General features: G+C 48.3%; 2 protein-coding genes across 2 annotated transcripts in view; one reads left to right on the top strand and one right to left on the bottom strand.

The window, feature by feature from the left end:
• rsph14 (radial spoke head 14 homolog) overlaps positions 1-16,683 on the bottom strand; it is a 1,169,762-nt gene that overhangs the window by 218,563 nt on the left and 934,516 nt on the right. The gene's annotated exons all lie outside the window — the stretch shown is intronic.
• On the top strand, positions 898-1,398 carry LOC139268351 (putative cuticle collagen 91; the record flags this gene model as incomplete). Its single annotated transcript, XM_070886427.1, has 2 exons — positions 898-1,068; positions 1,348-1,398. Coding segments are annotated over exons 1-2 (222 nt in total), but the record flags the coding sequence as incomplete, so codon positions are not given.

Raw genomic sequence — 16,683 nt, 5'->3', positions numbered from 1 at the left:
CACATGGATTTGGACAGTTGTGCTGTCAGTGTTCTACAGCATGGAGGTGCTGCAAACAATGCACAAAGGTGCATGGCTGCACCCAGGCTCTCCCATGACTCCTTCCATATGCTTATGGAGGGAGTCACAGCACGCAGGGAGATTCTCTTCTCTTCCAATGAGCGGAAGAGACCTCTCCAGGAGGCCAACGCAGCCTGGTTGCACATTGCACAGGAGAGCACAAGCAGGGATGTCGTCAGGGGGAACCAGGCTGCAATGGCACAAACCTTTCAATAATCTCAGTTGGTCATGAAATGTTACCACAAAGCCACATGCAACCTCATCTTGCCACTTATCACATCCCCATCACTCTGCCTTCCCTATCCTACCCCCGCATGTCCTGACTCAGGTAAACTTACCTTGTACTTCCACCCATCCCTCTCTCTCTACCTACATTATCACATCCCCATCTCACTAGCCACCCCTCACACTCACCCTCATCCTAGTGCAATCATACCAACTAAAACACAGACAAGGGTTGGCACTTGGGTGTTTTAGCCAATGTTCATGTAAAGTTTCTGTTAATGTGGTATCAAACATTGAAATCTTTATTTTCAACACTTTGTGTTCTTGGACAGATTTGTGTGCACCTTTGGAAGTGGTTTAGTGAGTTGCAGTGAATGGTGAAACATAACGGTACCCCCGCAATGGTGATGAGTGTGAAAGGAATGGCTTGGGCATTGTAGGAATACTTTATGGTGCTGGTGTAGGGTGGTGCCAACCTGGTTCATCATGTGGCAGCCAGTGGGTACAGCATCAAGTTAAGTAAATCTGTCCTTGATGAGGCCATCACTGGCGTCCTGGACAGCAATGTGGTCGGGTGCTGATGCCCTGTATCCTGGGCAGCATCAGGTGATAATGGAGAAGGTTGGTGTTGTTGTTGGTGTTGCTGGTGCATCTGGTGATGTTGGTGCACCTGGTGCTGCTGGTGCACCTGGTGATGGTGCTCCTGGTGATGCTGGTGCACCTGGTGATGCTGGTGCACCTGGTGCTGTTGGTGCACCTGGTGATGTTGGTGCTCCTGGTGATGTTGGTGCACCTGGTGATGTTGGTGCACCTGGTGCTGCTGGTGCACCTGGTGATGCTGGTGCTGCTGGTGATGGTGCACCTGGTGATGCTGGTGCACCTAGTGATGTTGGTGCACCTGGTGATGTTGGTGCACCTGGTGATGCTGGTGCACCTGGTGATGTTGGTGCACCTGGTGATGTTGGTGCACCTGATGATGCTGGTGCTGCTGGTGATGGTGCACCTGGTGATGCTGGTGCACCTAGTGATGTTGGTGCACCTGGTGATGTTGGTGCACCTGGTGCTGCTGGTGCACCTGGTGATGCTGGTGCACCTGGTGATGCTGGTGCACCTGGTGATGTTGGTGCACCTGATGATGCTGGTGCTGCTGGTGATGGTGCACCTGGTGATGCTGGTGCACCTAGTGATGTTGGTGCACCTGGTGATGCTGGTGATGGTGCACCTAGTGATGTTGGTGCATCTAGTGATGTTGGTGCACCTGGTGATGCTGGTGATGTTCGTGCACCTAGTGATGTTGGTGCACCTAGTGATGTTGGTGCACCTGGTGATGTTGGTGCACCTGTTGATGCTGGTGATGTTGGTGCACCTAGTGATGTTGGTGCACCTGGTGATGTTGGTGCACCTAGTGATGTTGGTGCACCTGTTGATGCTGATGATGTTGGTGCACCTAGTGATGTTGGTGCACCTAGTGATGTTGGTGCACCTGGTGATGTTGGTGCACCTGTTGATGCTGGTGATGTTGGTGCACCTAGTGATGTTGGTGCACCTAGTGATGTTGGTGCACCTGTTGATGCTGGTGATGTTGGTGCACCTAGTGATGTTGGTGCACCTGGTGATGTTGGTGCACCTAGTGATGTTGGTGCACCTAGTGATGTTGGTGCACCTGTTGATGCTGGTGATGTTGGTGCACCTAGTGATGTTGGTGCACCTGGTGATGTTGGTGCACCTGGTGGTGCTGGTGCACTTGGTGATGTTGGTGTACCTGGTGCTGCTGGTGCACCTGGTGCTGTTGGTGCACCTGGTGATGTTGATGCTGCTGGTGATGGTGCAACTGGTGATGTTGGTGCACCTGGTACTGCTGGTGATGTTGCTGCACCTGGTGATGTTAGTGCACCTGGTGATGCTGGTGATGTTGGTGCATCTGGTGATGCTGGTGCACCTGGTGATGCTGGTGATGTTGGTGCATCTGGTGATGCTGTTGCACCTGGTGATGTTAGAAACATAGAAACATAGAAACATAGAAACATAGAAACATAGAAACATAGAAAATAGGTGCAGGAGTAGGCCATTCGGCCCTTCTAGCCTGCACCGCCATTCAATGAGTTCATGGCTGAACATTCAACTTCAGTACCCCATTCCTGCTTTCTCGCCATACCCCTTGATCCCCCTAGCAGTAAGGACCTCATCTAACTCCTTTTTGAATATATTTAGTGAATTGGCCTCAACAACTTTCTGTGGTAGAGAATTCCACAGTTTCACCACTCTCTGGGTGAAGAAGTTCCTCCGCATCTCGGTCCTAAATGGCTTACCCCTTATCCTTAGACTGTGACCCCTGGTTCTGGACTTCCCCAACATTGGGAACATTCTTCCTGCATCTAACCTGTCTAACCCCGTCAGAATTTTATATGTTTCTATGAGGTCCCCTCTCATTCTTCTGAACTCCAGTGAATACAAGCCCAGTTGATCCAGTCTTTCTTGATAGGTCAGTCCCGCCATCCCGGGAATCAGTCTGGTGAACCTTCGCTGCACTCCCTCAATAGCAAGAATGTCCTTCCTCAGGTTAGGAGACCAAAACTGTACACAATACTCCAGGTGTGGCCTCACCAATGCCCTGTACAACTGTAGCAACACCTCCCTGCCCCTGTACTCAAATCCCCTTGCTATGAAGGCCAACATGCCATTTGCTTTCTTAACCGCCTGCTGCACCTGCATGCCAACCTTCAATGACTGATGTACCATGACACCCAAGTCTCTTTGCACCTCCCCTTTTCCTAATCTGTCACCATTCAGATAATAGTCTGTCTCTCTGTTTTTACCACCAAAGTGGATAACCTCACATTTATCCACATTATACTTCATCTGCCATGCATTTGCCCACTCACCTAACCTATCCAAGTCGCTCTGCAGCCTCACAGCATCCTCCTCGCAGCTCACACTGCCACCCAACTTAGTGTCATCCGCAAATTTGGAGATACTACATTTAATCCCCTCATCTAAATCATTAATGTACAGTGTAAACAGCTGGGGCCCCAGCACAGAACCTTGCGGTACCCCACTAGTCACTGCCTGCCATTCTGAAAAGTACCCATTTACTCCTACTCTTTGCTTCCTGTCTGACAACCAGTTCTCAATCCATGTCAGTACACTACCCCCAATCCCATGTGCTCTAACTTTGCACATCAATCTCTTGTGTGGGACCTTGTCGAACGCCTTCTGAAAGTCCAAATATACCACATCAACTGGTTCTCCCTTATCCACTCTACTGGAAACATCCTCAAAAAATTCCAGAAGATTTGTCAAGCATGATTTCCCTTTCACAAATCCATGCTGACTTGGACCTATCATGTCACCTCTTTCCAAATGCACTGCTATGACATCCTTAATAATTGATTCCATCATTTTACCCACTACCGATGTCAGGCTGACCGGTCTATAATTCCCTGTTTTCTCTCTCCCTCCTTTTTTAAAAAGTGGGGTTACATTGGCTACCCTCCACTCCATAGGAACTGATCCAGAGTCAATGGAATGTTGGAAAATGACTGTCAACGCATCCACTATTTCCAAGGCCACCTCCTTAAGTACTCTGGGATGCAGTCCATCAGGCCCTGGGGATTTATCGGCCTTCAATCCCATCAATTTCCCCAACACAATTTCCCGGCTAATAAGGATTTCCCTCAGTTCCTCCTCCTTACTAGACCCCCCGACCCCTTTTATAACCGGAAGGTTGTTCGTGTCCTCCTTCGTGAATACCGAACCAAAGTACTTGTTCAATTGGTCCGCCATTTCTTTGTTCCCCGTTATGACTTCCCCTGATTCTGACTGCAGGGGACCTACGTTTGTCTTTACTAACCTTTTTCTCTTTACATATCTATAGAAACTTTTGCAATCCGTCTTAATGTTCCCTGCAAGCTTCTTCTCATACTCCATTTTCCCTGCCCTAATCAAACCCTTTGTCCTTCTCTGCTGAGTTCTAAATTTCTCCCAGTCCCCAGGTTCGCTGCTATTTCTGGCCAATTTGTATGCCACTTCCTTAGCTTTAATACTATCCCTGATTTCCCTTGATAGCCACGGTTGAGCCACCTTCCCTTTTTTATTTCTATGCCAGACAGGAATGTACAATTGTTGTAGTTCATCCATGCGGTCTCTAAATGTCTGCCATTGCCCATCCACAGTCAACCCCTTAAGTATCATTCGCCAATCCATCTCAGCCAATTCACGCCTCATACCTTCAAAGTTAGCCTTCTTTAAGTTCTGGACCATGGTCTCTGAATTAACTGTTTCATTCTCCATCCTAATGCAGAATTCCACCATATTATGGTCACTCTTCCCCAAGGGGCCTCGCACAACGAGATTGCTAATTAATCCTCTCTCATTACATAACACCCAGTCTAAGATGGCCTCCCCCCTAGTTGGTTCCTCGACATATTGGTCTAAAAAACCATCCCTTATGCACTCCAGAAAATCCTCCTCCACCGTATTGCTTCCAGTTTGGTTAGCCCAATCTATGTGCATATTAAAGTCACCCATTATAACTGCTGCACCTTTATTGCACGCACCCCTAATTTCCTGTTTGATGCCCTCCCCAACATCACTACTACTGTTTAGAGGTCTGTACACAACTCCCACTAACGTTTTTTGCCCTTTGGTGTTCTGCAGCTCTACCCATATAGATTCCACATCATCCAAGCTAATGTCCTTCCTAACTATTGCCTTAATCTCCTCCTTAACCAGCAATGCTACCCCACCTCCTTTTCCTTTTATTCTATCCTTCCTGAATGTTGAATACCCCTGGATGTTGAGTTCCCAGCCCTGCTCATCCTGGAGCCACGTCTCCGTAATCCCAATCACATCATATTTGTTAACATCTATTTGCACAGTTAATTCATCCACCTTATTGCGGATACTCCTTGCATTAAGACACAAAGCCTTTAGGCTTGTTTTTTTAACACCCTCTGTCCTTTTAGAATTTTGCTGTACAATGGCCCTTTTTGTTCTTTGCCTTGGGTTTCTCTGCCCTCCACTTTTCCTCATCTCCTTTCTGTCTTTTGTTTTTGCCTCCTTTTTGTTTCCCTCTATCTCCCTGCATTGGTTCCCATCCCCCTGCCATATTAGTTTAACTCCTCCCCAACAGCACTAGCAAACACTCCCCCGAGGACATTGGTTCCGATTCTGCCCAGGTGCAGACCGTCCGGATTGTACTGGTCCCACCTCCCCCAGAACCGGTTCCAATGCCCCAGGAATTTGAATCCCTCCCTGCTGCACCATTGCTCAAGCCACGTATTCATCTGAGCTATCCTGCGATTCCTACTCTGACTAGCACGTGGCACTGGTAGCAATCCCGAGATTACTACTTTTGAGGTCCTGCTGTTGGTGCTGCTGGTGATGTTGGTGCACATGGTGATGTTGGTGCTGCTGGTGATGTTGGTGCACCTGGTGATGCTGGTGCACCTGGTGATGCTGGTGATGTTGGTGCATCTGGTGATGCTGTTGCACCTGGTGATGTTGGTGCTGCTGGTGATGCTGGTGCACCTGGTGATGTTGGTGCTGCTGGTGATGTTGGTGCACCTGGTGATGTTGGTGCTGCTGGTGATGTTGGTGCACCTGGTGATGCTGGTGCACCTGGTGATGCTGGTGATGTTGGTGCACCTGGTGATGCTGGTGTGTCTGGTGATGATGGTGTTGGGGCTGATTGTGGTAGGTTCTGAGAACCAAGGTGAGATTTTTTCAAGGGCACCGATGCTGTTGGAATAGATGGCAGGTGAGGTTGAGATGACAGAAGTGATCTTGTCAATGATGAAAGAGGTTGTTCCAATGAGATGACACTGGATAGAGAGTTTGCTCCAAACACTTGCACGCTGCATAAAGCTCAATCTGTCTTCCAAATGCAGTAAGCAATAGGTTCTAACCTTGGAAAGTGAACACCTATGAAATGGGAGCTTTTAATAGACCATTTGCAGCTGTCAATTTAAGAAATAATCCCATGCTGATACAACACCCGACCTCCTTACCTGATGTGATCCCCGAGTAGTGGGGAAGTCATTGCCGAACTCTTAAAATCTAAAGGTGAGCTTAAAATAGTTTTAAACTGCCTTTTAACAAGCTCTTAATAATCTAAATTTCCTGCCCCGCCACTTGGTGTTGGACCTGTTCAGCGCTGACAGACCCGACAGCTGGGAAACTAGCGTGGAGGTGGCTTGACAGTGGGGTCCCAACCTGCTGTCAATCATTTCAAATTTCAGAACTGACCCGCCTCCGATCCCTTCCTCTCAGCACCGGCAAAATTCCGACTGTTAACCCTGTTTATCGCTCCACAGGTGCTGCCTGACCTGCTGAGTATTTCCAGCATTTTCTGTTTTTATTTCCGATCTCCAGCATCTGCAGTTTTTTTGCTTTTGTACACCTGTCGTGCTCTGCTTTTGTGTTATATGCAATGTCCTTCATTTGTGACAGTGTTACCTGTCCAATTTGTGAGATGACAACCATTTTTATCAGTACAACAAAGTGGGAAAATATAGATGGTGATGTGTCATTTCTTGGCGTGGCAATAGGTGTCATTAAAGGTGCAGTGCAAGCACATAGGACCCTGAAACAGGGAACCATAATCACAACTTTTGCAACAAGAGGCATTAAATACAAAAGGCCAGAGGTAATGCTGAACTTGTACAAAACCTTAGTTAGGCTGCAGTCAGAGCATTGCATACAGTTTTGGGCACACCAGTATAACAAGGGTATGAAAGCAATGGAAAAGGCGCAGTGTAGATTCACTAGAATAGTACCAGGGCTGAGATGTACAGACTTGAGAAGTTTGGGCTGAATTCAGTGCTGAATTAGCAGCTCTCCGCTGTGCAGTGATAGATCCATGACAGTTGGCTTTAGTGGCTATGGTTGAGGGATGGGGGGGTAAAGTAGCCAAGGTTCCTATACCCGGTTAATATTGAACATCAGAGCAGGCCGGGGAGCAGAAGGAGCAGCGTGGCAGCGTACCACTCCAGGGAGCAGCATATGCTGGAACAGGAGAGCAACAGCAGCAAAGAGGGTGACTGGATTGGATGTCACCATACTCCAGGTCAGTGATTGGAGCGTGAGCAGGTACAGCAGGAGCGGCGAGGTTGGGGCGAAGGAGTGGTGAGAGATTTTAGAGTGACGTGATTGGGGCCCAGGAGAGACTTGAGTTCGGGACTCAGAAGAGGCGAGGACCCCGGGGCAGCACAAGCCAGCCCACACTGTGATATGTATGTGCACTAGGTCTGTGCAGCAGGAGCTGGTCTCCAGTCGTCTTAATAATCCTTGCCACTGGACCAAGACCTAGCTCTGTCAAGCCCATGTGGTGGTTGGTGTGCAACGGCCACCACACATTAAACAAGTCCACGCACAGGCATCTTCCACCCTTCAAGATTTAGGTCAGGACCTGGAATATTAGGTCCTTCATTGAAGCACCTGTGAACTTTTTGGCTTAGAAGCAAGTCATCCTCGATTCAAGGGTGTCATGTATCTTACATTATTATATATAACTGTATCCTAACATGCTATACATGACTGTAATAAGATATGACCTGTAACCACCAGCATACCTTACCACCAGGGGTGCACTTGCAAGAGACAGGTATATAAGGACAGGTCTCAGGCAAGTGCAGCATTCCAGAGCTGTGAAGTAAAGGTGCAGGTCCAGAGTGACCTTGACTTCACTGCATGCCTCATGTGAATCTGTACTGAGGGGACAGGACTTTACAGTGGCGACGAGTTATGGGATTACAGAATCCACAGAATGGCGAACAACGGATCAGATGAAAAGTACAATGCTGGAGACAATTGGGAGGACTTTATAGAAAGGCTCCAGCAAAGCTTTGTAACCAAAGACTGGTTAGGAGATGACAAAGCAGACAAGAGAAGAGCCCATCTCTTGACCGGCTGTGGCTCGAAAACATACGCTTTAATGAAGGATCTGCTGGCACCCGAGAAACCAGCAAGCAAGTCGTTTGAAGAATTGAGCACACTGGTGAGAGACCACCTGAAGCCAGCGAGCAACCTACACATGGCCAGACACAGGTTCTACAACCACAGACGCTGTGTGGGCCAGAGCATACCCGACTTCGTGGCGGAACTTCGGAGGTTGGCTAGTTTATGTGAGTTCTCCGATAAACTGAGGAGAGAAATGCTGAGAGACTTTTTCATTGAAGGAATAGGCCACGCAGGCATATTTCGAAAGCTCAGAGACCAAGAACCTGACCTTAGAGGCAGCAGCACTAGTTGCACAGACATTCTTGGTAGGTTAAGAAGAAACGAGGTTGATTTACAATGCAGGTACGACAACTAACGAAATAATGGAACAAGGAGTTCACAGCATTCGACAAGTTGCTACCCCCACACACAGACAAAACTGGGAAAACAGGCTCTCGACAGCAGGCAGTGGCACCAGAAGCCATCAAGGGCCACAGGAACAGCCGTTCACACCTCATCAACCCACAATGCGAGCAATCAACTACAAACTGAGAGAAGCTCAAGAGAGATCAGCCAGACGCAGCTCATTCTTTGGGAACAATGAAAGCAGTCTGTGCTGGAGGTGTGGGGGTGGGCACTCGTCAATGGGATGTTGATTTCAGCAGGCTGTTTGCAGGAACTGTGAATATACAGGGCATTTGGCCCGCATGTGCAACAAAATGGCAGCTCGGCTGGTATATGAATCGGATGGGTCGGAAAGCGGACCAGAAGACGGTGGGGACAGTACCTGGGACACCGATGTACAGCGGGTCAACACGATCAATGGCCGCTGCTCCTATAACAGGACGCCTCCTATAATGATGAGGGTCCTACTCAACGGGATACCTGTCAACATGGAGCTGGATATGGGAGCGAGTCAATCTCTCATGGGCGCTCAACAATTTGAACAACTGTGGCCGCATAAAAGAGACAGACCAAAACTCACAAGGGTCGACACCAAACTAAGGACCTATACCAAAGAAATCGTACCAGTCCTCGGCAGCACCATGCTCTCTGTCACACACAAAGGGACAGTGAACCGACTTCCCCTGTGGATTGTCCTCGGAGACCCCCCAGCACTGCTGGTGAGAAGTTGGCTGGCAAAACTAAACTGGAAATGGGATGATGTCCATGCCATGTCATTAGAGGAATGGACCTCCTGCTCAACAGTTATAAGGCGATTTGAACATCTCTTTCAGCCAGGTATGGGCACTTTCAAAGGGGCCAAAGTCAAAATCTACATCACACAGGATGCTAGACCGGTCCATCACAAGGCCAGAGCTGTACCCTATGTGATGAGGGAAAAGATTGAATACGAACTAGACAGGCTTCTGCGGGAAGGCATTATATCACCTGTGGAATTTAGCGACTGGGCAAGTCCCATCGTCCCAGTGATGAAGCCTGATGGATCCGTATAAATCTGTGGGGACTACAAATCTACCATAAACAGAGTCTCCCTACAGGACCAGTACCTGCTGCCCAGAGCGGAGGACTTATTTGCCACATTGGCTGGAGGTAAACTTTTCTCAAAACTAGACCTCACATCTTGCGTATATGACGCAAGAATTGACCGAAGAATCCAAGCTTCTCACCACCATCAACACACATCGAGGCCTTTTCATGTATAATCGATGCCCATTCGGCATCAGGTCGGCAGCTGCCATATTCCAGCGCAACATGGAGAGTCTGCTCAAGTCCATCCTGGGGACGGTTGTATTTCAAGACGACATATTTATCACGGGCAGGGACACCGACTCCCATCTCCATAATTTGGAGGAAGTACTAAAGCGGTTGGATCGGGTAGGCCTATGAGTCAAGAAATCCAAGTGCCTGTTTCTCGCACCCGAAGTTGAATTTTTGGGCAGAAGGATTGGCGCTGATGGAATCTGCCCAACAGAGTCCAAAACAGAAGCAATTCGCCTGGCACTCAGGCCCCGGAATGTCTCAGAACTGCGCGCCTTTCTCGGGCTACTCAATTACTTTGGGAACTTTATGCAGAACTTAAGCACGCTGCTGGAGCCTCTCCATGTGCTACTCAGGAAGGGGTGCGATTGGTTTTGGGGGAACGCCCAGGAACGCGCCTTCAATAAAGGACGCAACCTTCTGTGTTCCAACAGTGTTTTGACTTTCTTTGATCCAGGTAAAAAGCTAGTTCTCACATGCGATGCGTCAAAGTATGGGGTCGGGTGTGTTTTACAACAAGTCAATAGTGCGGGCAAATTACAACCCATAGCTTATGCCTCCAGGTCACTTTTGCGGGCGGAGCGCAGATACGGAATGGTAGAGAAGGAGGCGCTCGCTTGTGTGTACGGTGTCAAAAAAATGCACCAATACCTTTTCGGGGCCAAGTTCATGTTAGAAACCGACCACAAGCCCCTCACATCCCTCCTATCCGAGAGCAAGGCAATAAACGCCAACGCCTCGGCGCGAATTCAACAGTGGGCACTCATGCTGGCGTCCTACGACTATACCATGAGGCACAGACCAGGCACAGACAACTGTGCCGACGCGCTCAGCAGGCTACCCCTGGCAACCACGGAAGGGTCTGACGAACAGGACTGTGAGATAGTCATGGCAATCAATGCCTTTGAGTCCACAGGTTCGCCCATGATGGCTCGCCAAATCAGAGCCTGGACGGCCAGCTACTCCACATTATCCTTAGTAAAAAGATGTGTCCTAACCAGTGACTGGGGGGCAGAGGCTCGCGATAAGTGATTGGCTGGTGATTGGTGAGTAGTTTTTCTTTTTCTTCTTATATTGGTCAGTAACTTTTAACATTGTTATTACCAGTTTAAGTGTATCTAAGGGTTAAGTCATGGCAGGAGAGCTCGGTCGGGTGTTATGCTCCTCCTGTACCATGTGGGAACTCAGGGACGCTTCCGGTGTCCCTGACGATTACGTGTGTGGGAAGTGTGTCCACCTCCAGCTCCTGACGGCCCGCGTTGCGGAGTTGGAGCTGAGGGTGGATTCACTCTGGAGCATCCACGATGCTGAGAATGACGTGAGTATCACGTGTAGTGAGTTGGTCTTACCGCAGGGAAAGGGTCCACAGCCAGATAGGGAATGGAAGACCAGCAGGAAGAGTAGAGCAAGGAAGGTAGTGCAGGGGTCCCCTGTGGTCATCCCCCTGCAAAACAGATACACCGCTTTGGGTACTGTTGAGGGGAATGACTCATCAGGGGAGGGCAGCAGCAGCCAAGTTCATGGCACCGTGGCTGGCTCTGCTGCACAGGAGGGCAAGAAAAAGAGTGGGAGAGCAATAGTGATAGGGGATTCAATTGTGAGGGGAATAGATAGGCGCTTCTGCGGCCGCAACCGAGACTCCAGGATGGTATGTTGCCTCCCTGGTGCAAGGGTCAAGGATGTCTCGGAGCGGGTGCAGGACATTCTGAAATGGGAGGGAGAACAGCCAGTTGTCGTGGTGCACATTGGTACCAACGACATAGGCAAAAAAAGGGATGAGGTCCTACGAAACGAATTTAAGGAGCTAGGAGCTAAATTAAAAAGTAGGACCTCAAAAGTAGTAATCTCGGGATTGCTACCAGTGCCACGTGATAGTCAGAGTAGGAATCGCAGGATAGCGCAGATGAATACGTGGCTTGAGCAGTGGTGCAGCAGGGAGGGATTCAAATTCCTGGGGCATTGGGACCGGTTCTGGGGGAGGTGGGACCAGTACAAACCGGACGGTCTGCACCTGGGCAGGACTGAAACCAATGTCCTAGGGGGAGTGTTTGCTAGTGCTGTTGGGGAGGATTTAAACTAATATGGCAGGGGGATGGGAACCAATGCAGGGAGACAGAGGGAAACAAAAAGGAGACAAATGCAAAAGACAGAAAGGAGATGAGGAAAGGTGGAGGGCAGAGAAACCCAAGGCAAAAAACAAAAAGGGCCACTGTACAGCAAAATTCTAAAAGGACAAAGGGTGTTAATAAAACAAGCCTGAAGGCTTTGTGTCTGAATGCAAGGAGTATCCGCAATAAGGTGGATGAATTAATTGTGCAAATAGATGTTAACAAATATGATGTGATTGGGATTACGGAGACGTGGCTCCAGGATGATCAGGGCTGGGAACTCAACATTCAGGGGTATTCAACATTCAGGAAGGATAGAATAAAAGGAAAAGGAGGTGGGGTAGCATTGCTGGTTAAAGAGGAGATTAATGCAATAGTTAGGAAAGACATTAGCTTGGATGATGTGGAATCTATATGGGTAGAGCTGCAGAACACCAAAGGGCAAAAAACGTTAGTAGGAGTTGTGTACAGACCTCCAAACAGTAATAGGGATGTTGGGGAGGGCATCAAACAGGAAATTAGGGGTGCATGCAATAAAGGTGTAGCAGTTATAATGGGTGACTTTAATATGCACATAGATTGGGCTAGCCAAACTGGAAGCAATACGGTGGAGGAGGATTTCCTGGAGTGCATAAGGGATGGTTTTCTAGACCAATATGTTGAGGAACCAACTAGGGGGGAGGCCATCTTAGACTGGGTGTTGTGTAATGAGAGAGGATTAATTAGCAATCTCATTGTGCGAGGCCCCTTGGGGAAGAGTGACCATAATATGGTGGAATTCTGCATTAGGATGGAGAATGAAACAGTAATTTCAGAGACCATGGTCCAGAACTTAAAGAAGGGTAACTTTGAAGGTATGAGGCGTGAATTGGCTAGGATAGATTGGCGAATGATACTTAGGGCGTTGACTGTGGATGGGCAATGGCAGACATTTAGAGACCGCATGGATAAAGTACAACAATTGTACATTCCTGTCTGGCGTAAAAATAAAAAGGGGAAGGTGGCTCAACCGTGGCTATCTAGGGAAATCAGGGATAGTATTAAAGCCAAGGAAGTGGCATACAAATTGGCCAGAAATAGCAGCGAACCTGGGGACTGGGAGAAATTTAGAACTCAGCAGAGGAGGACAAAGGGTTTGATTAGGACAGGGAAAATGGAGTACGAGAAGAAGCTTGCAGGGAACATTAAGGCGGATTGCAAAAGTTTCTATAGATATGTAAAGAGAAAAAGGTTGGTGAAGACAAACGTAGGTCCACTGCAGTCAGAATCAGGGGAAGTCATAACGGGGAACAAAGAAATGGCGGACCAATTGAACAAGTACTTTGGTTCGGTATTCACTAAGGAGGATACAAACAACCTTCCGGATATAAAAGGGGTCAGAGGGTCTAGTAAGGAGGGGGAACTGAGGGAAATCTTTATTAGTCGGGAAATTGTTTTGGGGAAATTGATGGGATTGAAGGCCGATAAATCCCCAGGGCCTGATGGATTGCATCCTAGAGTACTTAAGGAGGTGGCCTTGGAAATAGCGGATGCATTGACAGTCATTTTCCAACATTCCATTGACTCTGGATCAGTTCCTATGGAGTGGAGGGTAGCCAATGTAACCCCACTTTTTAAAAAAGGAGGGAGAGAGAAAACAGGGAATTATAGACCGGTCAGCCTGACCTCAGTAGTGGGTAAAATGATGGAATCAATTATTAAGGATGTCATAGCAGTGCATCTGGAAAATGGTGACATGATAGGTCCAAGTCAGCATGGATTTGTGAAAGGGAAATCATGCTTGACAAATCTTCTGGAATTTTTTGAGGATGTTTCCAGTAAAGTGGACAAAGGAGAACCAGTTGATGTGGTATATTTGGACTTTCAGAAGGCTTTCGACAAGGTCCCACACAAGAGATTAATGTGCAAAGTTAAAGCACATGGGATTGGGGGTAGTGTGCTGATGTGGATTGAGAACTGGTTGTCAGACAGGAAGCAAAGAGTAGGAGTAAACGGGTACTTTTCAGAATGGCAGGCAGTGACTAGTGGAGTGCCGCAAGGTTCTGTGCTGGGGCCCCAGCTGTTTACATTGTACATTAATGATTTAGACGAAGGGATTAAATGCAGTATCTCCAAATTTGCAGATGATACTAAGTTGGGTGGCAGTGTGAGCTGCGAGGAGGATGCTATTAGGCTGCAGAGTGACTTGGATAGGTTAGGTGAGTGGGCAAATGCATGGCAGATGAAGTATAATGTGGATAAATGTGAGGTTATCCACTTTGGTGGTAAAAACAGAGAGACAGACTATTATCTGAATGGTGACAGATTAGGAAAAGGGAAGGTGCAACGAGACCTGGGTGTCATGGTACATCAGTCATTGAAGGTTGGCATGCAGGTACAGCAGGCGGTTAAGAAAGCAAATGGCATGTTGGCCTTCATAGCGAGGGGATTTGAATACAGGGGCAGGGAGGTGTTGCTACAGTTGTACAGGGCCTTGGTGAGGCCACACCTGGAGTATTGTGTACAGTTTTGGTCTCCTAACTTGAGGAAGGACATTCTTGCTATTGAGGGAGTGCAGCGAAGGTTCACCAGACTGATTCCCGGGATGGCGGGACTGACCTATCAAGAAAGATTGGATCAACTGGGCTTGTATTCACTGGAGTTCAGAAGAATGAGAGGGGATCTCATAGAAACGTTTAAAATTCTGACGGGTTTAGACAGGTTAGATGCAGAAAGAATGTTCCCAATGTTGGGGAAGTCCAGAACCAGGGGTCACAGTCTGAGGATAAGGGGTAAGCCATTTAGGACCGAGATGAGGAGAAACTTCTTCACCCAGAGAGTGGTGAACCTGTGGAATTCTCTACCACAGAAAGTTGTTGAGGCCAATTCACTAAATATATTCAAAAGGGAGTTAGATGAAGTCCTTACTACTCGGGGGATCAAGGGTTATGGCGAGAAAGCAGGAAGGGGGTACTGAAGTTTCATGTTCAGCCATGAACTCATTGAATGGCGGTGCAGGCTAGAAGGGCTGAATGGCCTACTCCTGCACCTATTTTCTATGTTTCTATGTTTCTATACCTGCCCCGAGGAATTAAAACCCTTTCACAGGCGCATGCATGAGCTATCACTACAAGCAGACTGCCTGATGTGGGGCAGCCGAGTAGTCATGCCTCTGCGAGGCAGAGAGTCATTTGTCCGAGAGCTCCACCGCGAGCACCCGGGGATCATTCTCATGAAGGCCATAGCCAGATCCCACGTCTGGTGGCCTGGTATTGACGCGGACTTGGAGCTCTGCATCCGAAGGGGCACCATTTATGCCCAACTCAGCAATGCCCCCAAGGAGGCTCCCTTGAGCCCCTGGCCCTGGCTTACCAATCCGTGGTCGCGGGTGTACGTAGACTATGCGGGCCCATTCATGAGCAAAATGTTCCTCGTAGTTGTAGATGCATTTTCAAAGTGGATCGAATGCACCATTTTAAACTCGAGCACAACCTCCAACACTGTGGAGAGCCTCGCAACCATGTTTGCAACGCACGGAATCCCTGACATATTGGTCAGTGACAATGGTCTGTGCTTCACCAGCGCAGAATTAAGATTTTATAATTGACCACAGCATAAATCACGTCAAGACGGCACCATTCAAGCTGGCCTCCAATGGCCAGGCAGAGAGAGCAGTGCAAATCATTAAACAAGGCATGCTTAAAATCCAAGGTCCCACGCTGCAGGGTCGCCTGTCGCGACTGCTGCTGGCATACAGATCTCGTCCGCAATCATTGACTGTTGATGAAAAGGACTTTAAAAACAAGGCTCTCATTAATCCTCCCAGGCATGCACAAAATCATTGAGGCAAAGCGCCGTAAGCTGACTGAGTACCATGACAGAAATTCGAGGGGGAGATGGAATGAGATAGGGGACAAAGTGTTCATACTAAACTATGGCAGGGGTCCCAAATGGCTTGCAGAGACAGTAACGGGCAAGGAAGGAAACCAGCTACTGGTAGTACAAATGGACAATGGCAAAACCTGCCGGAGGCATGTAGACCAAGTCAAAAGCAGATTTACCAACAACACTGCGGAACCAGAGGCAGACTACAATGTGGAACTCGCACCACACCTGGTGGACAGACAGAGGGAACAACCTGAGGAAAGTGCAATCCCAACAAACAGCCCTGGCGAGTCAACAACAATCACACCAATTGAAACAGACAGCCCAGGCGAGATACCAGCAACCACACCCAAAGAAAAACAGACACCAAGGCAAACAACTGAACCACAACTCAGACACTCCACGCGAGAGCGTAGACCACCTGAGAGACTGAACCTATAAAGACAATAAGACCTTGGGGGAGGGTGATGTCATGTATCTTACATTATTATATATAACTGTATCCTAACATGCTATACATGACTGTAATAAGATATGACCTGTAACCACCAGCATACCTTACCACCAGGGGTGCATTTGCAAGAGACAGGCATATAAGGACAGGTCTCAGGCAAGTGCAGCATTCCAGAGCTGTGAAGTAAAGGTGCAGGTCCAGAGTGTCCTTGACTTCACTACATGCCTCGTGTGAATCTGTACTGAGGGGACAGGACTTTACAGAGGGACTGCCAATGATGATGATGATTGAACAATTCCTGATAGAAACTGC

This window comes from Pristiophorus japonicus, chromosome 8, assembly GCF_044704955.1.
Source record: "Pristiophorus japonicus isolate sPriJap1 chromosome 8, sPriJap1.hap1, whole genome shotgun sequence".
NCBI classification, from domain to species: domain Eukaryota; kingdom Metazoa; phylum Chordata; class Chondrichthyes; family Pristiophoridae; genus Pristiophorus; species Pristiophorus japonicus.
The sequence above is the reverse complement of the archived record's forward strand: the minus strand, read 5'-3'. Positions and strand labels throughout refer to the sequence as shown.